This window comes from Gasterosteus aculeatus, chromosome Y, assembly GCF_964276395.1.
Source record: "Gasterosteus aculeatus chromosome Y, fGasAcu3.hap1.1, whole genome shotgun sequence".
Taxonomy (NCBI): Eukaryota; Metazoa; Chordata; class Actinopteri; order Perciformes; family Gasterosteidae; genus Gasterosteus; species Gasterosteus aculeatus.
Window position 1 is genome coordinate 14138176 of NC_135709.1, and position 25504 is coordinate 14163679.

General features: G+C 47.8%; 1 protein-coding gene and 1 long non-coding RNA gene across 3 annotated transcripts; one reads left to right on the top strand and one right to left on the bottom strand.

Annotated features, from left to right (window-relative positions):
- Positions 1–391: 391 nt before the first annotated feature.
- Positions 392–2366, bottom strand: LOC144390734 (uncharacterized). Its single transcript, XR_013454578.1, has 4 exons — positions 1401–2366; positions 1034–1263; positions 819–933; positions 392–719 (listed from the first exon to the last, which is right to left on the bottom strand). It is a non-coding gene; the product is annotated as an uncharacterized LOC144390734 (long non-coding RNA).
- An 867-nt stretch (positions 2367–3233) lies between these two features.
- LOC120812769 (teashirt homolog 3-like) lies at positions 3234–18640 on the top strand. 2 transcript variants are annotated; one of them, XM_040168969.2, is made up of 2 exons: positions 3234–3671; positions 14427–18640. In XM_040168969.2, the coding sequence occupies exons 1-2, from the start codon at positions 3632–3634 to the stop codon at positions 17753–17755; spliced, it is 3369 nt and encodes a 1122-aa protein (XP_040024903.2). In that variant the 5' UTR covers positions 3234–3631; the 3' UTR covers positions 17756–18640. The 2 variants fall into 2 exon arrangements, with proteins under 2 accessions (XP_040024903.2, XP_040024904.2); XM_040168970.2 differs by lacking the exon at positions 3234–3671 and adding an exon at positions 8697–13630.
- Positions 18641–25504: the final 6864 nt, after the last annotated feature.

Consider the following 25504-nt stretch of genomic DNA (forward strand, 5'->3'; position numbering starts at 1 on the left):
AGGTGGAGAGCTGGCGCAGGTGCGAATGGCCCGAATTAGCATATGAATGCAGTGGAGCCGCGGGTGGCCGAGCGGGCTTGAATATCCTTACTCCTTATTGGATGAAACCACAACTTACTAACAAATAAAATCACTCGTGATTGGCAGCAAAACCACACCTGGGCAGACCAGGCTGGAGTTTCCTTGTTCATGATTGGATAAAAACAACTTTCAATCACTCGTGATTGGTTGGCAGATCTGTCGCTATTGGTCACCCGCCTCATTTTATTTATATATTCATATTATGATGTATATTCATTTCATGGTTACCCTATGCAGGCTACTACACTATTATTAGGATACCAACCAGGACATCAATGAATTTATAGAGAAAATTAACATTTCCCACATGTTTATGCAAAGAAAGAGCTTTATTAACAACACACAAACAACAACTACATACAAAGTGAGGATCTGCCCGCACTTGGGTAAAGGCGGTTTAAAAACTACAGCTCAGTAAACTGTCCGTTTGCCTCCTCGGGGTCGTAGACCGTCACTGGCGCCGTGTTTTCCGAGGCAGGTCTGTTGTGCAGGCGGCTCGTGTCTGTGTGGCGACCGTACAATCCACCCGAGACCCCGCCAACAACGCCGTCCCCTCCGCCCGACGTGAGCTCCACGGTGGCGGATTTCCAGAGTTCCACCTCGTCATCAGCCAGCACACTTTGTCTCGATTCCAGCAGCTGTAAAAACAACAATGGATCAGTACTTTGCGATGCGATGCGTACGGACACAAAACATCGATCAATGCACCTGAAACAAGTCAGCAAATAAACTCTGACCCTCTTTCTTCTCGCTCGACTCCGCGCTGAATCCTTCGCAGCTTCCGCCCACAATGAGTGTTCCGGCTGAACCTGAAGCTCCTGCGTCCCGTCTCAAAATACGTCTCACAGGCGGCTGGAAAACAATTAAATGAGTGTGGTATGAATACAAAAATCAAACGCAAGTCACAGTAACATTGAACAAGGAAGGAGAAACAGTAAACAGTGTCACTTACACACAATGACGTCGTCTAAATCTGGACTTTTCCCGGAGCAAATACGAGGTCACGGCCTCATTATGAGGCGAGATTAGTCTGTGAAAACAAAATGTACAGTTATGATCGGTATCTATACGTATATATTCCCTTATAGCGCAGAATGAAAGCATATTCTGTAAATCTGACCCTTGCTCCGGTTCGTAGCGCCTGTAATTCGTCTCGGAGTTGTGAAGACGGCGCACCGCTTCCTGTAAACGACACGGCAAAGAAAACACACTTTAATAAAGCTGTTTCTGCTCACTTGTAAGGCTACTCGGCTACTCTTAGCTTAGCTTGAGGCTACGCTACTTTTAGCTTAGCTTGCAGTCATCGAACGTATTCTTACCGCTATCTTGGGATCGTGCGCCCGTCTCCTCTTCTTTGAGTCGGTTCCTCTCCTCCATGGACAGAAACCCGCAGAGTCCCGAACGCTCCAGTGGAGCGAACCGCTCGTTGATATCGGCAGTTTGTTGTTGGAGTTGACGAGACGATCCACTGAGATCATTCAGCAGCTTCTTCTCGTCTGTCTGCGGACTGGCCGATAGTTGGTGACCGCGGAGAGGAGTTGAAGGCGAGTTGAACGTGAGACGTCGTCCCGCCATTATTCACGAAGCAGCAAAAACCAAACAAAGGAACTGGAGATACAGTTCTTCTGAATATAGTAACACACACGTGTCTGTTTGTATGCTCGTCTTGCAAGTACTGCTGTATCAGTCATGCCTATGACCTCACACGTGATTGGACGAGGAGTCTAAGGGTCCTCCAATCACATACGAGGTTATTGTTATACGGAAGGACCAGTATTTTAGGAAGACAAATGGTTGGGACTTTGAAACAGCTGATATGCTTTATGTAAAGCAGTGTTTTGGTGTCAGCGGAACGACTTTCCCTAGAAAACTGTACAGTGGTGCCTCTTTCTCCATTCCACCAGACAATCTAGAGTCTGACAGACATGCAATGTTGACAATGTATCATCACATGTACCCTTGTGTCACTGAGGTTGAATGTTTTGCCATGACATGTAAACGGGTAACATATATGAATGTAACTTACTCAATCGATAGATGCAGAGCAGAAAGGTCAGCATGTGTTCATGCTAAGTGGTGTGGAAACACAACAGTTTTGAGGAACCCGTCCTTGACCCTCTAGCAGAACTACGACCAGCCATTATAAAGCAGTTTATAGTTGTTAATGTTGTGTCAAAGGGTACGGCATTTAAACATGTTCTTGCACACGTTTCCTGGCTTCATCTCCACCCGGACAGACATTTTTATGGAAAACCAATAGAAGTTTGGGGCTTGCGGGGAACAGACACGTCATACCCAGCATCATTTCTGCCAGTTGAGCGCATTGCTAGAAGATGTGTGGTTAATACATCCTCTGTGCATTTAAGTGAGACCAAAGAAAAGGTCACTGTAGTCCTGCCACTATGCACTGTAGTTGAGCTCTAGGAGACTGTGATCTCTGCAGACTCCTCGTGCTGATTCAAATGTTGTTTGCATGGAATGCTCATTTTACCTTGATTAAAACTCCTTTTTTAAAGAAGTTATTTTGTGTATCTTTTTTACATAACATTTGCCATTGCTAATGGCGTACACAGTAATCTAGCATATTTGAATTAAATAAATCAATTCAAGCTAAAATGTAAGAGTCTATAATTAGGCTACTGAGCCTGATCTATTTGTACCAGAGATTTTCTTACCTTTTAAAAAAATGTCACCTGGGCTAAAACTCCCTCAATTTCCCTCAATTTCTGACAATTTACGGCAGTTTTCGGCGTTGTCCGCAAATTGCCAAACCTGAAATTCCACGACAATTTACAGTGCGCATACTGCCGAAAATCCCACTTTTCATGCAGTGGAAGCCTTTGCTCCCAAGTCCTACAAATACAAGCATACCGACACACAGCATTAATATCTACAGAATATAAACAAATCGATACACACGAAAACGACGACACAAATCCGGGGATTTAATTGGAATGTTATTCACATCGGGGGGGGGGGGGGGGGGGGGGGGGGGTTGTGCGTAATTATCCGCCTGCTGTGCCGGCGTGCTCGCGCTTCACTCCTCGGTCCACACGAGACGCGGAGGCGGGAGGAGTCCGCGGTGTCCGCCCCTCCCTGACGAGCAAAGAGTTAAACGGAGCGGGCGGGTTTGCCCATTTTCTCTCCTCCTGCTGCGCGAGTGACGCGACTGCCTCTCTTATCCCTCAACTTTGCCTGTTGCCAGAAGCAGGCAGCCGAGGTGGACGCTGGCGATCCCCGACCCCCCCGACGCAAAAAACCCAGAGAGATATACATATATATATATACACACCCCTTCCCAACACCTCGTTTATTTATTTATTTTTTCCGCCGACTTTTCCTGCAGACGGCCGTTCCGTCACGATGCTTTTTAGTTCCCCTCTCCATCGGACTCCCCGATGTTGTGAGGTCAGCAGCGCCAAGGCGTGAAATCGTTGTTGTTGTTGTTGTAGAAGATGGATCTTCCCGGATACGTCGAAGAGGTATATTAAATAACAACATTTTTTTTTTAAAGAAGAGTTTTCACGGAAATCCCCTTCAAAATCCCACAATGCCGCGGAGGAAACAAGAGGCGCCCAAGCGCGCAGCAGGTACGTGGATCCAGTCGCGAGGCGATTTTACTCCCCGAAAACTGCGGATGTTACCTTTTGTTTTGTAGCGCTGACTTTACAGTCACTGCATTTCCGTTTCCACTTTGCCGTCTCTTTTTTTGTGTGTGTGTTTGGGGGGTTGTTAGATATCTACCGATCCGCTTTGTCACTCTGGTTCATTCTACCGAGACCCCCCCCGCAGAAACTGTCCCCTTTTTGTAGAAGCGGATGTGCAGTTTGTCTCCTGTCACGACGGGCCGATCTGCCCGCCGTGAACTTTCGCTTCCCATTGCTTCCAACTTGAATCCCTGTCAGTTTACCGACTCCGAGCACATCGGCCGTGTGATCCGCAACGATCGGCGTTTTGTTGACGCCCTCTCCCTTTTTGTGGCATAAGATAAACAATTTGAGAGAGACAATGGGGGGTTCGTGAGCTGGAAAGAGCCATAATCGACATTTGCCATGTCTGATTTGACGGTTGATTGATTGGCTGTCATGCGGGCTTTGATCTGATCCTCCCCGATTTGCGTCAGAAAATCACTTCCGACCATGTGCTGCGGGCCCCTGACGTCACGTTTGAGCCACTTTCAAAGGTCCTGTGTACTTTATTTTTTTATTTTTTTTACCATCTCACATACACACACTCAATGAGTGTCTCTGACGGTCAACTGACTCATGAAAGAGTGAAAGAAGGGGGGGGGGGCAAAGTTGTTTCACAGTGAAACATCACACACACACACAAACAGAAAAACACACTTCCAGCAGAGAACGTTACACTCCCATGTGCACGTGCTCACTTTGCTCTGTCAGACCGGCGTCACAACGGCTTTGTTTCATGTTTGATTTAATTGTCTCTCCCCTGACAGGCCCATTCATCAATGGCTTTAATGGTCAATCAGAGACAGGCTGAGTGAGTGCTCCCATTCTGTTTAGCCATAAGCTGGCCTGGGCTTTTATTTCATCAAAATGCCCCAGCCCTAATGTACATGCTCGCTGGCTCAGAGTGGCCGCGGGGAGCACATAAAGAATGACTGAATTTCTGATTTCAGATCAGTGAGAAGGATGTGTGTGTGTTTTTTTTTTCTTCTTCGCCTCCTCTGCTACAACTGCCGCTTCTCTGTTGACGAAAGGGAATAAAAGGCTGTAATGTGGATCGTTTTGTGTTTTTAGAAAACAACTTTTTCTCCCTGAAACCGCGCTTCATTTTTTTTTTCACGCTCCCCTTCCACCCCTGTCAGTCAGCCCGCTGCAGCTGCAAGTTATAAAGTTGTCAACTGTTCAGTGGCACACAAAGGGTGATGATGAATTGATTGCAGCACAGAGCATGGTGATAGAGAGAGCAAAGAAAAGGATGACAGATGATGGGCCTTGATTAGGGACTTGGGGGGGGGGGGGGGGCAGCCCACTGCAACCTTGAGAGTTGCATGAAAAATCTACCCCCCCCCCCCCTGCCGCCGCCCCCACCTCCAAACACATTAACAGACACACACTCCCTTGCTCTCTCATTGTCTCTGCAACACACTCTCAGAGCTCAGACCTCTGTCTTGAGAGGGTTCCCTCCCTCCGCAAAACTTGTTTCGCCTGCTTCATTAGCGTCGGTCCAATTAGCCGTGAGGCTGATGGAGTCCGGACAGGCCGCGTGATCGGAGATGACAAGCTCGGGGTGCCCAATGAGGTTTGCCACCACTTTGATGTAATCAACTTGATATTACACAGAGCCGCTCACCTTTGGTTGTGCTGTAACTCAATTTTCCACTGCAGGTGACAAATGGGCCTGCCTACCTGGGTCAGGTCTGAGTGCTCTTAACAACCGAGGGGCGGCTGGCCCGCGTAAACAGCCAAGGCGAAGGCCAGAAAGAGACTCCTCGGCCCCACTTCCTTCACGGCTGCTGATTTTAGCTTCGCTCCAAGCAAGAGGTTCGAATCCGCTGAAAAGGCCGGCGAAAGTTTTTTATTAAATACTCGGCGGCCATAACAGGAAGTTGGCATCGGGCTCGACAACGTGCAGGAAAAGACTCGGCCGTTCCGCTGGAATGTTTAACCTGTGCAGGACTTCGGCTGCGTGACGACAGCATCGCGTGTGCTGCATGTGTCAGTGCACTGTCAGGCCTTGTCACAATCTGGTCATGTGTTTATAAGCGTGTATAAGAGAGCGGCGGGGTGATGGGGGGATATGGTGGGCAGTGGGGGGGGGGGTAGGGGGGGTCTGATTTGGAGCAGGCTCCACAGCAACAGCCTCTAGTTTCTGCAGCATCAGGGTTATTGCTGATCACACTCACGTCCACGTGTGTGCGTGTGCACTAACATCAGCGGGCATGAACTTTCTGATTTGTACGGTTTGTGTGATTGCATCTGTGTGTGTGCGCGGTTTGGCTTGTGATGGTGATGAAAGGAATTGTAACTGTAGCCCACCTGTTGGGGTCGGGCCATAATTCTCTTTAGGCCCGACTACACGTTTGCGCATTTTTCCCTCTTCCCTTCCCTCCGTCTTTGCACGCCACGTCAATCCCTACATAGAAACACACACCACGTAGCGCACACGCGTGCAGTGTTGACGGCGGTAAAGCATGTTGTATTCTAGAGGCGCCGGTTGAAACGAAGTAAGCTACCTCGGTTGTGTGAAAGGCACGGCCTTAACAGAAGCGGGGAGGGGGGTGCGCGAGCTGGGACGTAATTGTCCGTCCTGACGGTGTCGGCCAGCTCTTAACAACAACGCGCCTCCGCTGCCGATCTTTGCAGGTGCAGAGTGCCGCAAATGTTTCGGCCTGGCAGACCCCCCACCCCCCGGTTCCTAATGAAAGTCCTGTGTCTGGATTCCGGTGCGGTTGAGTCACGCCTGTGATGTGTCTGATAAGTGCATACCTAATGAGGCTGTGAGCACCAATGGAAGGAGGAGGAGGAAGAGGAGGAGGAGGAGGAAGGCTGTTTCCCGCAGGTATTGACAGATGCCTTTTTGTTTTTGCCATGAGCCCCGGAATCCATAAATCCCGCCTGCGTAATGATAACAGTGCCACCCTGCCAGCAAAAGGAGTGAAAGAGACAGTGTAGAGAGAAAGAGGGCAGAAGGGGGAGGAAAGGGAGGACGATGAGAGAGAAGAAGAGAGCGAGGGGGGAGGGGGGGGGGGCGGTGAAATGGGCCTTCGCTCCTTTTTAACACACACTTGGCAGATGTCAGGCCATAAGGTTGGGCTTCAGGAGAGAAAGAGGAGTGTAAAGTGCTGTAGTGGTGTCACAAATAGAAAACCGTTAGCCTCCCACTCTCTTTCTTTCTCATTTCAGCTTTCAGTGTGCTTTCAGCCATCTGGGCACCGAGTCGGAGGCTTTGTAAAAATAGTCCCACCGCTGTTTGCATGACAGGCGACAATCGGGACAGGCTGGATCCCTCCGAGCCGCCCTCTCCCTCTCCGTCTCCTGCTCTCCTGGAGGTACAGCGAGCGTCAGAGTCTGGTGGGATATGGGATGGGGGGGGCGGCTGAGCTGCTTCGGTCTTCGGGGGTCCTGAAACCCAATCCAGAAGGGGAGAATGGCCCGGCCGTGCCAGAGAGCCGATTTCCTTTTCAACAGAGTCATTTATCACTGACCCAGCCTTCGCTTCTGACACGGTGACGTGTGTCATTTATCAAACCGGCTTTACCAGACACACAGAGAGAAAGGGGAGGCAGATAGGGGGCAGAAAAGGGAGAGTGAAAGAAGGGGGGGGGGGGACAAAGGGAAGGAGAGGAAGGGGGAATGAAGTGCAGTCAACGCAGAGCCGGGGAGAGACACTGCGTGTCGTCTGTGTGTGCGTGAGAGTTGTTGTTTTTTCCAGGGGAAGAGTTTTCCTGAAACCCTTGAGGAGAAAACGTTTTTTTCGAGATGACAGGGAGGATTGAGTTACAGCGAGTTGTGTTTTGATGAGTGACAGAATGTTCTTCCGTGAGACGTCGCCCGATGTCTGAACGATGAGCAAAAAATGTGCTTTGTGAGCACACAAAGTGTGTGTCGGTGTTGTTCACTCATATTATACGCACACAGCACACACATTGGCGACGGTGTGAGTATGTGTGTGTGCGCCATATGTCGTCAGTGCGTGCGTGTGTGTGTAAATTTGGCCATATAGCGTCAGTGTCTAATACCGTATGTGTGTGTGTGTGCTCGCTGCCTGATGAGCAGGGCTGACAGGTATCACTCATGCAGCAGGCTGGCCTTTAAATGAACCCGAGCTGCTCTCCTCCCCCGTGGCCCTAACAGGCTCTCTCCAAGATGGATGCTTCTTTAAAAATCAGATTAATGATGGATACTCGGCTTATGGCGCCATTTATCACGAAGAATATTATTTAGGCCGGCCGTGTATGGCTGTAACTGGAGAGCCAGGACGAGGAGAAGCAGGGTGGAAAGCCTTAGACAGACACTCACTGTGTGATGGATGGCTGAGCGCTCTCTCTGAGTGTTACTAGACACCAGTGCCGCAGCAGCAGGCCATAATCAGATAGGCTAGGGATGTTTATCCCGTAACTACACTACCCAGATTGCTTTGCCTGGAGGGTTGTGTTTTGAAAAGTATTTTTTTTCTTTTTATTATCTTTAAAAAGTTAGTGTGAACATGGGAAAAAAAACTCTGAAGACACTAAAGTGCACGTAGACGCCTCATTGGGTGTTATTGCGATTGTACGTTATGATCCATCTGATCCTATCTAAGTGACTGTAATGATTGTAATGATTACCTAGACGTTTCCATTAAGCTTTGCCCAGAAGACTCCCCTGCCCTCTGTAATTCCCCAACAATCATGAATAAAAGAGTACAGTGGGAGGTCAAGGCAAGGCCGGCTCCGGCGCTGCTACAGAAAAAAAAAAAAACGAAGAGGAGAAACGGTTAAACTTATTATTGTTCCCCTCTCTCTCTCTCTCTCTCTCTCTCTCTCTCTCTCTCTCTCTCTCTCTCTCTCTCTCTCTCTCTCTCCTACCTCCTCCTACTCACCACTGTGATTTATGGTGGCCATCCATCTTCAGGCTGCGTCCATCACCTCCTCGTTGCTAGGCGATCATGGCAGCAGCTGCGCGTTGCGAGAGGGGTTTGGTCGTCCCGCTCCCAAAGCCTTAACTTTACTCCCTTCACACACACCCCTCCCCGATTCAACCTTAAGCTCAGTCTCTGTTTAACTTCCAGCTATAAGCCACAAACGCAATCCCAGTTCCCGACCTGAACCAGCCACAAAACCATAAATGTAGTTTTACTCATTTAAAATACAGCATTATACATTCTTACTCGCCTCTTTTTGAGAAGCAGTGACACAGCAACATCAAAACACCTGTCGACTCATTAACTACGATGGTAAATTTGTTTGACGGAAATATTATTTATATTTTTATTCAAATGTAATTTGCCATGTTTTCAATGTTGGACAACAACCGCAGGTCGCAAACACCCAACTGATTATTCTGGAGGTCGTGACCCATAAACGTTGAGAACCGCCGTATATTTTATTAAAACCAGCGTTCTCTGAGCAATTCTAGCATTGGAGTAATATATTTACACAGCCTTGTGACCTTTTTTAACAACATTTTTATATGAGGCCTAAACAGTTTGAGGAATGTGCAAATAAACAGCAGCACTTTCTGTTCAATGGAGCCCTGCATAGGATCTGCTTGAGTGAGGCCTAGAAAAAGAGTGATGGAAAAGTCCGCCTGGCTGTATAACACCAAACGCGCGTCGGACCGCGGAACATCGCCTTCCGATCTTTACTAGTGGCCTTGGTTCTGCACCTGTGGAAGCAGTTTGCTTCCAAACTGCTTCCACAGACTGCGTCTGGAAGTATGAGTCACCTCGTTCTCTTCTCTGTTAAGAGTCGGTAAACGGGGACCTTTTATGTGTTTGTGGTTCGTCTCATGTCAGATAAACAAGATGAGTTTTCAGGTCTTGAAGGTCCGTACGCGCAGCCGGCAGCTTCGATGTCCACTCATAACGCGACAATCAGCCCAGCCGAACCCATCCAGCCTCCCCTCCTCTCACCATGTGCATTGACAGGGTTCAGCCCAGAGCGTTGCCCGAGGCCCAGAATCATCTCTCTGTTTTTCCCATCTCCCATATCACACATCCTGCACTACAATCGGCGGACACAATGTATTCACAATGTCATCGGGGGGTAGAGAACACACACAAATGAAATGAAAAAACTGACATCCTCGATTGCTCGTAACACGAGCGCCTTTTTATAAGCACAATGTACCGGAGCAGCGGGGCCGAGTATTAAAAACATTAAAAAGACGAAGGGCACAACGTGGCTTTCTCTGGTCAAACCTGGAAAAAGCCAATTGGGTCGTGACTTTTTTTTTTTTTTTTCAAATGGCCACAGATCACCTGTTACGTATTTCCTTGTGGGACTTTCGGCGGGCTGTGAGGATCAAAGGCAAGGAAGGGAGAGAGCTAAGTTTGAGTGTGCTGCTTTGACAAATGTGTGCGATAGAAAGGCATTATAGGTATGTTACTGATCTGCTGCTATTTTGACAGAACGGGGCTGTTTTGGACTAAATTATTCAAATCTATTTAAAGAGTTTTAGGCTGCCGGGAAACTTGAGAGAGCGAGTGGAAGTCGGTGGTTTGTGTTTTTAAATTGCTTTGTTTTTTTTCTTCTTTTATTGAGACTGAGGTGACTTCCTGTCCTGTAACGTTCTGGAGCGGTTTCCTGTCAGTCCTGCTGAGGGGCCGTGTTGGTTTAAGGGGCCGTCAAGGTCCGGTTCAAATACTGTACACATGTCAAGAAAGACTCGCCGTGTTGTGAGACGGTCGAACTCTTTCCTTCAGACATCTCAACTAAATGTGATCAATGGTCCTGGCGACTACGTCCTCCTCCTTTTTCTACTGGATTCTTATAATAGTTGTATGCCATTGAGATGCATTGTTGAAGAATTTATGAAACCATAAACAATAGACTCTGTGCTTTCTTTGTTACTGTTGGGTGATCGTTGTTGTTGTTGTTGTTGTCTTTGAACAACCATAAAACCTTTTTTGTAACATTCAGCTATAAGGGACCACCCATGTAGACCATTTCCTCTCCCCTCCCTTCATTCCAGTTGTGTCTTTGTGCACGTACAGATCTCTATGCGTACATGGATTATGGGAATAAATAGAGGTAATCCCGCTTTGGAACTAATATAAACAACGCCTTAGTTTCTGTTTTCGTTAAAAAAAAAATGATTTTCTTAAAAATCCCTATTGGTTGTTAATGAAGCATTCTCCTTTCTTCTGTGCGTGTATCTTAATGCACAGAAATGTACACATTTAATTTATATTGTACATCACGTTGGTAAAATAGGCTGCACATTATTTTATTATTCCAGTAGCAACGTGAGAATTCCAACTGATACTTTTTAAATTATATTTTTAAAAAGAAAAAGTCACAGAGGCAATGTCATTTTTACTGTAACACACAGCCGCTTTATGCTATTTTCTAGCTTTAAAAAAAAAGTCCCCTTAAAACAGACCCGCCTTTTTCTCTTTTTCATATCGTGATTCCTGATTCCAAGGTCGTCCATTTTTTTTGAGCAAGCATTCATCTGAATATCAGGATCAGGCCCGGGTAGAGTGTTAATGACTCATCCTGTTTACCCCGCCGCTGTTGGGTGTGATCTTACTCCCCAGACTGTTTTCCCAGCTGTGGGGGGCAGAACAGGATTATGCGCCGTCTTTATCAAAGGACAGTTTGAAGCAGAGGAACAGGACTTAGCAGTAGCTTGATTAAAAAAGGAAATCGCAAACTTGAATGAACGAACGAATTGAGCTGTGAAATACTCTCATGAAAAGTAATATATCGATTTCCACTTGAGAAACACACAATTTGAGTTTTTGTTTTCAGAATCTGCGGCCCTTATGTTTATGAAAGCGATACTCCACCGGAATGCCTCGTGCACACCAAGATGTCACTGTCTTTCCTCATCGCTTGCATCTACGTGCATGTAGGAGGTTGTCATGAGAAAAGGCGGGGGGGGGCTTGAGCTGGTGTCATAACTGACTGACTAGCTGTATTTATAATTACGGGGAGGGAGGATCTTATGGTGGAGTATGAGTTTCTTCATGTGAGACACATATTTTCTGCAGCTTTTGTGTTTTGCGTGGACGTTGTTATCACTATTTCAGCGCCAGCCGCGGCTGAGATGTTGATTGCGCGAAAGTGCGCCTCCTTCCCTCCTTGCCCCCGCCGCTCCCCCGCCCTGAGGAATCAATCATGGAAGCTAATGATTCTTGTCTTTCTCCCACATGGCATCGGCTCACTTTATCATAGCATGAACACACGACATATCTCTTGCTCACACTCTCTCCCGCGTTCATTCACACACATTTGGAAAACGCATACATTTGCCCCTAAACAATATGTGAAGATGTTACTTTACATTGCCATCCAAGAATATTGTTGTATTAAAATTCCTCTTCTGTTTTTTTTTTCTATTCTAAGGGAGCCTCTATACTCCCATCACCCTTTATTAGCTTGATAAATCACCTCTGTTGTCAGTCAAGCCAGGGAGAATAATTGGATGTGGTTGTCGCCCTGTGTGATGGATTATCATTCATTGGGGATTAAATTAACAGATAGTGCTCAGACATAATGGTTTTTGTTTTGCATTTTAAATTGCCTGGGAACACGGCTGGGCTCTGTAGGCTTTATAGCTCCTTTTGGACTTCTTTCCCTCGCTGTGTGCTACCCAGGCTCAATGACAAATGAACAATAAACGAAAAGGGCCGCGGCTCTATTAGTAAGAAATGTAAAACATTTAGAACTTGGTTTTAAAGAGAGCCGTGTGGCTGTTTACCAATGTGATAGCATGACGGGAAACTGGGAGTAGTGGGAATAGTTTGATGAAATGGCAATGGCAAGAAATATGTGGAATAAGAGAAAAGTGACCTGACAACTTGGTCAAGCGGTGCGCCGGGCTCGCCTGATCCGAGCTGACATCCGTGAACAGCCAGCGAGGACGCACAACACATTAACTGCCTCATCCTGGCTGGATTTCCTTTTTCAAATGAGAGTCTGGCACGAATACCTTCCACAGGAAAAAGCACAAGAGAAAGTAAAGGAAGGAGGGTGTGCGCAGAGGCTCGAGCGCTGGTTAGCAGTCAGATAGCGAGTTTGCCTGAACAATTTACCTCCTCGTGCCCCTTCTTCGTCCTCCGAGGCCCCTCCCTCCGTTCCGCATTATCATATTGTGTCCAGAACATAAGGGGCCGGGGAAGTGATCATGTCATTTTATTTACACTCGGCTTGGCCACAAACGACATGCCACTGACTGCCAAGCAAACTGGGGCCCGACGACATCTTTTGATCAGGGCTGTCGGGGCCGATCAGCGGAGAATGGCAGGTAATGGATACCCGGTGACAAACCAAATCTCCGGGAGGACGCAGAGTGGTCTGCACCTGCCAGGTCTCCATTAGGCTGGCCCCCCTCGGTGGGGCTGCCTGCTGACTCTCCCCCCGGGGCCCAAATCAGACCAGCGCCAGCCGCATGGCTGCCTAGAGATTGGCTGTTAGCACTGGAAATGAGAGTTATTTCAGCTATGACATTTTTGTTTAGACTGGACGTGAGTGTGTGGGGCGGTGGGGGGGTGGGGGAATGAAGGGTTCAGTCCCCCCCACCGTGTGTGTGTGTGTGTTCGTCGGGGCCTGTTTGTGTCCACATAGTGGACCAAACTATAAAAGCTCATACCTACGGCTTCTTTCCGTGGCATTTGTCTTCGTTTATAATATTGTAAAAACGGCCGTGGACCTGTCCACAGGCCATCCACTGTTTTCGGGGATTATTTGTTTTTCCTTAAGATGAGTGGTTTTGTGAGTGAGGTGGACAGGAAATGAGCAAGAGGGGCGCGGCGAGACTGCTCTGACGGGGGGTGGAGTGATAGGAGAGTCGGCGTACAGGGCGGCTGGTTACAGGACGTGCACCTTATCACCTCTCTCCATGCGAGCAGCGGTCGTCAACATGCAAAGTGACAGGTCGGTTGCGGCTTCCCATCCCTTTGTCTCATGTTCTCTCTATTCTTTTCCTCCAATCGGAGAAGTGTTATTTGTATTGTGTTTGCATGACATTCAGCACCCGTTTCGACCGGTTGTGATCATCTTTTCGGAATACAGCTTGAACAGGAGAGCATTGAAATATTAAGAGTGTAATGAACTCACGATGTCTCTTCGACATGTCAACATTTCATCAATAAACGTTTGACATCCTTTTCTTAAAATCCTTCATGATATGCTCTTTGACTGTGTGTGTGTGTGTGTGTGTGTGTGTGTGTGTGTGTGTACTGTACGTGTGTGCAATCAGAGAAGAGGCAGATGAAGAGGCGTCAGACATATTAACTGACAGATGGAGGTTGCTCCAACTCATTTATTACCCCAGAGGAGAATGCCACAGTGAGATTGAGCTTCATTAATTTCAGATTTAGTTTTCATTTCAAGCTGTTGCGCCCCGAGATAAATAAAATGGCGCATTATGTTTTTGCCAAGATATTTCTTTTTTGTTTTCCTCCAATAGGAGCGAAAAGGGGGGGGGGGCATAAGTTCCGTGTGGCTGGGGTAGTATATAAATACAGGCTCGCCTAGAGGAAAATAACACCGGTTGATGAGGTGAAATGGGATGACTGTAATTTCTCAGCTCAGCTTTAAAGGCTCCCACACAGATGGCTCATTTATCCCTGGAAGTCCTCAGGCACACATCGCAGGGAAACCTTTTCTCCAGTTATTCCAGCATTGCTTGTTCACTCATGTCTTTCTTCCTCTCTTTGTCTCCTTGCAGCCTATTCTCCCGAGGACATGACAGAGCACACTGTGGTGGAGGACGAGGAGGCGGAAGCGGACGACCTGCCCGTCGCGGCCCCGGAGGATGACCTTCCCGTGAAGGATGGGTTTGTGGAGGAATGCGGAGGGCCTGCCGAGGAGCAGACGTGTGATCAGGAATCAGCTGGGGCAGCGGAGCTCTCAGGACAGGAGATGGACATTGAGTCACAAGTGAGTGAGACCAGTGACCAAAGTCTCTCAGACTTTGAGAGTCCCTCAAGAAAAGCTGAGGGCAACTTGGTCCCAGCACCCCTGAATGGTGGCACTAAAACCCCTCCCATAGGCATGGACACCTTAGAACAAATGAAGGTCATATACTCCAGCTTCCTCACCGGGCCCCTGTGGTCCCCGCTGAACTTTAATTCCACGTCGCCGCTGGCGCAGACGTCGGCCTCTGCGGAGAAGCCGGCTCGCAGCAACAGCACCAGCAGCAGCAGCAGTAGCTGCGGCAGCGGCAACTACGACTGGCACCAGTCTGCGGTGGCAAAGACACTACAACAGCAGACTCCCCAGAGCCGCCATCCTGCACAATCTGAGCCCAACCTCTTCAGCACGGTGCAGCTCCACAGGCAAAACCCCAAGCTCTTCGGCTCAATCTTCACCGGGGCTAGTAAGTTCCGGTGTAAGGGCTGCAGTGCCGCCTACGACACCCTGGTGGATCTGACGGTTCACATGAACGACACAGGCCACTACCGCGACGACAACCACGACAAGGCGGGCGGTGGCTCAAAGCGCTGGTCAAAGCCACGTAAGCGATCCCTGATGGAGATGGAGGAAAAGGAGGACGCCCAGAAAGTCTTGAAGTGCTTGTATTGTGGACACTCCTTTGAATCGCTCCAGGACCTCAGCGTGCACATGATCAAGACCAAACACTACCAGAAAGTGCCTCTGAAGGAGCCCATGGCCCCTATGGCGGGCAAGATAATGTCTTCTAAGAAAAGGGGACTCGTGGGGTTGGACCTCACGGCAGCACCGCGCTCTCGAGAAGGAACCCTGAGACCTAAGCACCTACAAGCAGACCAGGGTGAACCCTCCCAGAAACCTCCCTCCGGCCCCTACACAACCCCCAACAACCGCTACGGCCACCAGAACGGTGCCAGCTACACTTGGCAGTTTGAATCCAACAAATTTCAGATCCTCAAGTGTATGGAGTGCGAGAGTTCCCACAATACACTTCAAGAGCTGAGAACCCACATGATGGTGACAGGACACTTCCTGAGGGTGACCAACTCTGTGGGGAAGAGAGTCAAAACACTCCCTGAGGCCACCTCCCCCAACCCTGGTAGGGTTACCACACCCACTGAGCAGAGGGTCCAATCTGTCCCACTCGCACCCTCCACCTTCTGTCCTCCGCCTCTTCAAACCACGACAAGTCCCCCCGCTACCTCCCCTCCTCTCAAAGATATAAAAAAGGAGGAGGTGGAGGAGGAGTGCTCCAAGCAAGAGGCTGTGAGAAGTGAGAAGCGGGTTACAGCGTCAGTCGGGAAGGAGGAGGATGCTGAGAAGGAGGAAAAATATGACATCTCCAAGTATAGCTATCTTACGGAAGAAGATCTGAAGGAGAGCCCTAAAGGTGGCTTTGACATTCTCAAATCACTGGAAAACACTGTGACGTCAGCCATCAACAAGGCACAGAGTGGGAACCCAAGCTGGGGGGGCTATCCTAGCATCCACGCGGCCTACCAGTTCCCCAGTGCCCTCAACCTCCAACAGGGCATCATGGAAAAGAACTCCCCACTGAAGTTCTTGTTCAACGGAGGGGACGGAGCGCTGTCCTCCCTCGCAAAGAACCAGCCCCTCGTTTCCCTACCTCTTGGTCAGTCGTCCCCATTCCCCAGCAACAACTTCCAGGCGATGGAGGATCTCGTTAAAAAAGTGACTGAGAAAGTAGCGAAAGTAGAGCAAAGGGTGAAGCTGTTGTCTCCAAAGATGGAGAGCCACCCCTCTCCCTGTAGCAGTGAGGCTGGGGGATTGCATCAGGAAGGAGAGGCCAACTCGCCTCGGCAATGGAGGTCGGTCACCCTAGCCAATAGCGACAGGGGAAGCCACAGCGACAGGGCGTCCCCGGCAACCGAACCCAAGAGAGAGACGGCGGTCCGATCTCCACTTGCCTCTACGCTGAGATGCAGTACAGCCATTATCACTGGCCACACTCCTCCAGAGCAGCCCTTTGTCAACCCTCTAAGTGCTCTTCAGTCAGTAATGAACATTCATTTGGGGAAAGCGGCCAAGCCCTCCTTGCCAAACCAAGATCCCCTGAGCCTGCTCTCCAGGCTCAACCAGAGCATGGCTGAGAGGGCTGCTGTGGCCGCTCCTCCCCCACAAACCAAAAAGCTGGAAAGCGTAGTTGATAATAGCTTTTGCCAGCCCAGTGATGATCAGCCCATGGACCTTACTAAAGGGAAAAGTGATAGAGGTGGCTCTGTAGGCTCAGCCCCCTTAACCCCTTCATCCACGGCTTCCTCCATCTCCCCCACGTCCATTTACACTCCTGCAAAGCTGACGGTTGTCTCTCCCTACACATCCAGCAGCCCTCTGAATGAAAACGCATTGTCGGATATCTCAGACATGCTGAGGAACCTGACCCAGTCGCACCACGTGCCAAAGCCGACCTTACGGTCCCGGGTCGCAGACAAAGCCGAGATCTCGGGCTCCGCTCACGAGGACGACGAAGCGTCCCTGCACGGCCACAAACGCAAAGGCCGCCACTCTAACTGGAACCCGCAGCACCTCCTCCTCCTGCAGGCCCACTTTGCCTCAAGCCTGAGGCAGACGTCGGAGGGGAAGTACATCATCAACGACCTCAGCCCACAGGAGAGAATGCACGTGTCTCGGTTCACGGGCCTCTCCATGACCACCATCAGCCACTGGCTGGCTAACGTCAAGTACCAGCTGAGGAGAACCGGCAGAACCAAGTTCCTCAAGAACCTGGACTCGGGTCAACCCATATTCTTCTGCAGTGACTGTGCCTCACAGATCCGCACCCCAGCAGCGTATGTATGCCACCTGGAAGCCCACCTAGGGTTCAGAATCAGGGACCTGGCCAAGCTGTCCCCTAAGCAGACTGTCAGGGACACCCACGCTCTCTCTGAGAAACTGGTGCCCCTGGAGTCCTTCCTTTCTCCACAATCACAAGACGACTGCAGCGGTAATGGGGCAGTGTTCCGTTGCCAGCTATGCGTCCGTAAATTTGCCACTAAGCACGCCATCAAGCTTCACCTCAGCAAGAGCCACGGGAAGTCTCCAGAGGACCATCTGCTGTATGTGAGCGAAGTAGAGAAACACTAAATTACTCTCGGCAGTAGACTTACTGGAAAACGTATGTAGAATTGCTGTTAAAAAAACAAACAAAAATTAAAAACAAAAAGTGTGGTAATGCACAAAGATTGAATATTGAATTTGAATATTGAATATTGACTATTCAATTGAATTGAATAGTCAGCACATGGTGTTTACATCTATTCGACCTATAGACGTTTCTGATTTCTCTGTATTTCACCAAAATATAGTGTAGGTTGCAGACCTTCAGCCTAAAAGGACCGATCATTTCATGATCTTGGTGAATCTCTCGACTAGGTCAGCTAATAACCTGAAGTGTATTAACTTTATTGTATTTATTTCGTGAGTTTGGTTCTGATTTTCTGGTAGACTGCATGTTCAACAAGTTTTACTGTCAACATTTGTACCAATCCTGTTCTTTCCTGTCTACATTCTAAAATGCCCCAACAAACTGGTCATTTTTCTAACTCCTTAAAACAGCCAAATGCCTGGAAACGCTCCTTTTATAAAACAAAATCTGCCAAACAGCAACGGTTCATTGCTTGTTTTGTTTTTGTTTATTATTCTCTGTACAGCCTGTTGATTTTCTTGCTGATTGTAAAAGCTGCCTTGTTCTTTATCATTGAGTGAGGGGCACTTAAAATCCAGGTCTGTGTATAAATGTATATATAGTGTATAAGCTTAAAACGTGCTGTTAAATTATGCATACTTGTTATATTTCCTAATTTAAGAGGACTATGACTATCCACTGGTGCAGAGCCGTTGAAGAAGATGAAAAGGACATTGTTTTGCACAATAGTTTTATAAATGTTATTTGATAAAAAAAAGAAACCAATACAAATATGTTAATGCCTTGTGCTTCTATGATTAAATTGAATTAACTGCTGCATTAAACATTGGTTTCCTTTGTTATTTAGCACTCCCAACCATTTCTAGATCCAGGTGCCTTTTATAAAGGTCTATTATGAAATAGAATATTTCAACAAGCCACATTGCAAATCTGTTTGTTAATGAATAGCGGCACATCACAGTATTGTCCAAAATGTTATTCTCAAGCTGTTATCTAATTATTCACATGGCTTGCAAAAAAGCCATACATCTTAATGAAAAAAAAACTCTGTCCTCCCGATGTTTGTGCCATCTTGTGACGACTAAGCTTTTGCAAATCAGCTGACAGATTCCTCACAAGGTAGAACCACTAAGAAGAACTTAAAGAACCGTCGGCATTACATCTGCGGTTGTCTTCGCCGCCACCATTTTTTCTAGATATTCCCAGTGATTTCTGCTTCGCCTGCGTTGCTGTGAACCGCGCTCGAGAGGTGTGAGCGGTGCCACTGCCTGCGAGGCGTCTGGTAGGTGGTGTGCGCTGCATGTAAACCACCAGATGTTTCCGAAATGAGCCACTGGAAGAAGAGGAGGCAGGCGGGTTGCAACAGCAGGCAGAGTGGGCTGATTACCACGGGGTCTTGGATGCCATCAGGAGCCCTGGGCACAGGCAGCGGATCTGGCACACACCTGGACTCCAAAGAATGTCCCTTGGAAAAAATAAAGCGGATCCTATATACGCGTGCCGAGACGAGCTGACAGTGGTGCAGAATGCACAGACAGGTCCTATTCCCCCAAAGAAGGCTTTTTGGATCTAACAATCTTACTGGCAGGTGTTGATGCTATCAGAGTAGTCACAATTCAGGCCCAGTGCCATGTAATGAGAAAGTTAGACATTTTTTTAAATGTTTTCGGAAACTGATGATCCACACGGACACACACGTTAACTTTTTTAACAGCAGATTTTCTACCGTTGCACCTTTTTGTCTTGTTTGAGGACGTCTGGGGACACCGTGTTCTTTCTGTTTGATCTTCCCAGGCTTTTCTGTCATGACTGACTGACTGAGTGACTCGGGGGCCCGGGGAAGTTATCTGGTTATCATGGCGACGGCCATTTGCCCAGCCGCTAACCCTGCTCGCTCACTCAACGGAGGACAGCTCGAGTGCCACACACCCATTTACTCTCTTAAATCTCATCATCTCGCTTCAGTTCCTCCCACCCGGGAACAGATTAATTAACACACACACACACACACACACACACACACACACACACACACACACACACACACTCTGTCCTGACCCCGTCTTCTCACACAAACACTCATTACCGCCTCAGACTTGCTCCCGGCCCTCTGACGTTTAGGATACATTGGCCTAACGTTGTGGGAGAACCCGGCGATGACTCACATCTGACAAGCAGAATGAAGCCCTTAACAAAGTATGATAATTGAAAGATGGGATTCAGACCGGTAGCCATTGATAATGCAAATGAAAAAGCCTGAGCTGCCTTATTGAATATTTTGTGAGTTCTCAAAGCTTGCTGAATTCTTCAAGATCTAAAATCGTCTCTCAGACATGGTCCTACTTTTTTCTCAACGCTGTATGTTTCGATGCTTCAGGCTTGGCGGTGGACTCGGGGTGAGGATGGTTGGGGGAGCTAATGAGATAGTTGACACTTTGGGGGTTAATGAGGGGCTGGAGGGAGAGGGCTAAATGATTGGACTTCTGCTTGAATGAGCATTATAGTTGCCCGCGAAAGGAGATCTGCTGTTGCCAATTATTTAATATGAAAGACACAAACTCCTCTCAGTTGTATTTTTATGTGACAATAAAGAGGAGATTAGATTGGATGTGTTATCCGTTGTTCTTTTGCCTAGACTATTGTAATGGTCTCCTTGCAGGTCTCCCAAAAAAAACTGTCAGGCAGCTCCAGCTTGTTCAGAACGCTGCTGCTAGAGTTCTAACAAAGACCAAAAAATGTGAGCACATTACACCAATTCTTAAATCCTTACATTGGCTCCCAGTATGTCAGAGAATTAATTTAAAAATCCTACTGCTCACATATAAATCACTACATGGTTTAGGGCCAAAGTATATCACTGATATGCTTCCACTACATAAGCCTTCAAGATCACTAAGATCTTCTGACACCAATCTGTTAGTGATTCCCAGAGTAAATACAAATCATGGGAAAGCATCATTTAGTTACTACGCAACAAACAGCTGGACTAAACTTCCTGAAGATTTAAGACTTGCCCCAACTCTGACCACGTTTAAAACAAGACTGAAAGCTTTTATGTTCAGCTTCGCCTTGTGCTAAATTTGACCTACATTGCACTTTTAACCTCTGCCTTTAATTAAACAATTTAAATAAGATTTTAATTTATAATTTTATTGTATGAAATGTTATGATGTGAAGCACTTTGAGTCTGCCTTGTGTATGAAAAGCGCTATACAAATAAAATTGCCTTGCCTTGACTATCATTGAGCGCCGGGTAGGTATAGACACCAATGCGCCTGAATGCTCCTAAAAACAAAGTCAGCAGTGGAGGAGGGAAGAAAGGAGGCGGACAGGATAGGTATAGGATGGGAGGAGAATGAGTCCCCCCCCCCCCCTCACACACACACACTCCTCCACTCCACAGATCTCCCATCAGCCCTTGTCATCCCTCTAATGAATATCAGCTAAATTGCTCTGTGGATCTGAGGAGTTTGGATGTCAATGTGATTTGTGCGAGTGTGACGGATGAAGGGGCCCAGACTAATGAAAGGCGAGTCCAGGCTGACAGAGTGATGAGCATCAGGCCCATCAGACCGATCACACAGGAGTGGCTGACAGCAGCGGCGAACGGAGGGCCGTGCATTTAGGAACACAAAATGGCAGCCAAAATAGCGGCGGATGCCGTCAGAGCTCACGTCTCGGTGTGATTGTGCTGTTGTGAGAACTTATTCGGACGGCCGTGTCACATGCAGAAAAATACGCGGTTGTTTTTTCAGAGCGATTTTATCGACGTCCGTTCTGTTGTGTGTTTTCATACTTACACGTTAATCAGACTCTCATAGCAACAGGTTAAAAAGGATGGAACGGGCAAACTGCTATTAAAAAAGGATGAACAAATCAGATGTTTGTCTCAGGTTCAACGTCGTATTTTGATAAACAACCGTGTAGTTGGCTACAAATAAACCTCAAGCCTCACAAAACCGCCGCATGGCGAGATGGCAGACAAAGTGAGACGTGTTGTCCAGTCACGCAGCCTCCGTAGCAAAGGTGACATGATGTCTCCTGACAGCCACAAAGACGACACGGGTAGAGCCAAGTTAGCGTGACCTTGGACCCCTGACCCCGGTATCTAACGTACAGGAGGAGTCACACGGATCCATGAAAAGCCAATAAGGTCTTTGGCCTGTTTCTATTTGCACTGGGAGAAAACATCACCTTCAATTTCTACAGCATCAAAGACATCGACTGTAATGTAATTTATGTAATTGGCACAAAAGATTGAAGCCACCAATGACGCGCAAAGACGCATTAGTGAGTGAGAGGGAAGGAGATGGAGGCAGAGATGCTGAGAGAAAGAGACAGAGATGTGAGTTTATGGTGCTCTGAATTCCGAAAACTGCTTTTACTCATGAGTGCGTCTTCTCATACTGCTGTGTTGCAGAGTGCAGCCGCTCCCTGAGATAGCTGTCAGAGGCATTTTGGTGTGATATCTGACAGATTTGCTAAAGACATTCGTCTCAGGGCACTACTCTATATATCGTTAGTTTAATGCACAATGACATCACCAATTACAGCAAGCTCCATGCTCAAATAGCATGTCAAAACCTGTGTATCAATCCATTAGATCCTGTCTCCCATCACATTAAGTGGTACCTTTAGCTATCCGTTCGGCACGTAAAGGAAAACGCTGACGGAATGGAAAAATCTGCAGGTGCTGTTCACGAGTTGATGTCTTTTTGGAGAAGGAGGTTGCCTCTCTCTCTCTCTCTCTTCCCTGCTTCTTTGTCTTTGCAGCTCTCTTGCTTATCCCAGTTACTGAGCGGTATGGGTGCGGGGGGTGAGGGCGAGAGGAGGGGGAGGGGGAATAAACAATACATCTAGATAATGGCCTGCATTGTTTACTTAGCTGTGAAAATGTATTTGTGCAAAACTCTAAAAAGCACTCTAAAAAGGGAATCATTCACTTTGTTGTAAAGTCTTGTTGACATTGGGGTGCTCTCAAAAACCGGGGGCGGTGTCAAAACAACGTGTGGTAACTTCAGTATTTAAAATACTAAACCACTCTTGATAATCATAGTTATCATTTATTTAGTGCACCGTGACAGGACATTTACACAGCGGGTTATTCTTCTTCTGAACAGTATCCAACAACTGACATGCCTAATGACCGTGATGGTCAACTAACCCTCTTGTGGTGTGGAGTGGTAATGCAGATAAATATCACAACCGAAATATCAGGATACCATATCCCTCCCCCCTTAAGAGAAAAACTACACCATTACTTAAACATCCTGTATTCCCCCAACTAATCCCAATCAAACTGTATGGGTGGCATTGTACTCCAACCGGTTAACACAGAAAACAAAACTACATCAACATCAAACATTCCTGGACTGTCTGATCTCGCTGCTAACACAAACATTCTGGCAAACTCTCACATTCCCCCCCAATTTCTCTTTTTTTATATATATACATATATATATATAGTTGAACAGAATTAGAAAAAACTAGGAAGGTGGGTAGACTACCATCCTTCCAGTGAGTCGCAGAGCGCATTCTTGCCCTTGCTTGAGAGAACCCACTACTATTTCACAAAGTCTTTCAGTTAAGCAGGAGACTGCCTTGTGCGCTCAGAGCGGCGCAACACAGGTAGTGGAACTCCTCCTGCATCTGGCTGTTCAACGGCTGAAGGGTGTGCTTGGGCTGTATCAGGAGCAGTCATTTCCTCTCGGATGGAAGTAGTGATGGCACAGTCTGCAGGCAGGGCCTCCAAAACTGGATCTGGAACCTGAAGACGGGTAGGCTCCACAGTCACCTCGGGAATGGGCGCGTCAGTGCTCACTGTTGTATGACGTTTTCTGATTTGGTCAACATGGCGTCTCATGACTCGTCCATCTCCGGTCTGTACTGTATAGGATACAGGTCCTGTGGTCTCTTCAACGGCCGCGGGTACCCAACGGGGCCCATGACTGTAGTTTCTGGTGTACACGTCATCACCAGGCGAAAAACTCCTCCACTTACTGTGTGTGTCATTTTGTTCTTTCTGTTTGAGTTGTTTCTTACGAATCTTTGACTTCACATCAGGCAGCAGAAGATCCAGCGTGGAGCGCAATCTCCGGGACATAAGCATTTCAGCTGGTGACAATCCAGTCGTGGTTTGTGGTGTGATTCTATAATTGAACAAGAATCTAGCTACTTTTGTCTCCAAGGTGTCTCCTTTGATTTTCTTTATCCCTTGTTTGAACGTCTGTACAGCTCTTTCCGCTAGGCCGTTTGACGCCGGATGGAATGGTGCGGATGTGATGTGCTGTATGCCATTCTGATTCATGAATGCTTTAAACTCTTGGCTTGTGAAGCAAGTTCCGTTATCCGATACTAAGGTCTAGGGCAGGCCATGTATGCTAAAGCACTGTCTGAGCTTTTCGATGGTAACTTGACTTGTTGCTGTAGTTGCTGGATACACGTCAATCCATTTGGAATGTGCATCTACAATGACAAGGAACATTTTTCCTAGGAAAGGGCCGGCGTAATCAATATGCAGTCTGCTCCAGGGAGTCTCAGGCCACTCCCAAGGGTGTAGCGGCGCTCCTGCTGGCAGATTTCTGTTTTCCTGACACGTATGGCAGGACTGTACTTCCTTCTCAATCTCGGAATCCATCCCTGGCCACCAAACGTACGAACGTGCTAAGCCCTTCATTCTGGATATACCTGGGTGTGTGTGGTGTAACTGTTGTAAAATGGCTTTCCTACCCCTCTGCGGAATGACCACTCTCGCCCCCCAGAGCACACACCCATCTTTCACACTCAGCTCCAGTCTTCTTTGACTGTAGGGTTTGTACCGTGCATCCACCTCTCTTGGCCATCCTTTCAGACACCAGACTAGCACTTGGGATAGTGTTTCGTCCCTAGCTGTCCACTGTTTAACCTGTGCTGTCGTGATTGGTGGATCATCCATGACCTCCAACATGAGAACCTGGTCTGTGTCGTCCTCTTCCCCTGTCTGTGGCAGTGGCAACCTGCTCAGTGCGTCTGCATTTGCATGTTCCTTCCCCGGTTTGTATATGATTTTGTACTCATATGCCCTCAGGAGTGTTGCCCACCTCTGCACTCTTGGTGACCCCATCTGTGGCACCGGCTTTTTCTCGTGAAAGAGTGATATCAGTGGTTTGTGGTCAGTGCTGATAGTGAATGTTCGTCCGTAGATATATTTGTGAAACCTCTTGATCCCGAAAATGATAGCTAACCCCTCCTTGTCGAGCTGTGAGTAGCGCTTCTCTGCTGGTGTTAGCGTGCGTGACATGAAGCCTATAGGCTTTTCACTACCGTCTTCCATGACATGGGACAGTACGGCGCCTATACCGTATGGCAATGCGTCACATGCCAGCACCAAGTCTTTGTCCGCTGAATAGTGACATAGGACTTTAGCTGACTTTAGCAACTGTTTTGAGTTTTGAAAAGCTTCATCCTGCTCGTTGTTCCAGGTCCAAAGAACATCTTTCCTCAGCAGCTTGTGCAACGGGGCTAACCGTGTAGCAAGGCTAGGGAGGAACTTATTATAATAGTTCAACAGACCTAGATATGCCTTTAGCTCAGTCACTGTGGTTGGCGGTGGAGCTTCCTCTATGGCTCTCACCTTACTCTGTACGGGATGTAAGCCTTCAGCATTGACTTTGTGACCAAGGTATTCCACCTCATTTTGTAGAAACGCA

Excerpts from the sequence above, each read along its gene's own strand:
- LOC120812769 (XM_040168969.2), top strand. The coding sequence starts at position 3,632 with ATGCCGCGGAGGAAACAAGAGGCGCCCAAGCGCGCAGCAG. Across the intron at positions 3,672-14,426 it reads GGCGCCCAAGCGCGCAGCAG|CCTATTCTCCCGAGGACATG; the intron begins GTACGTGGATCC and ends GTCTCCTTGCAG.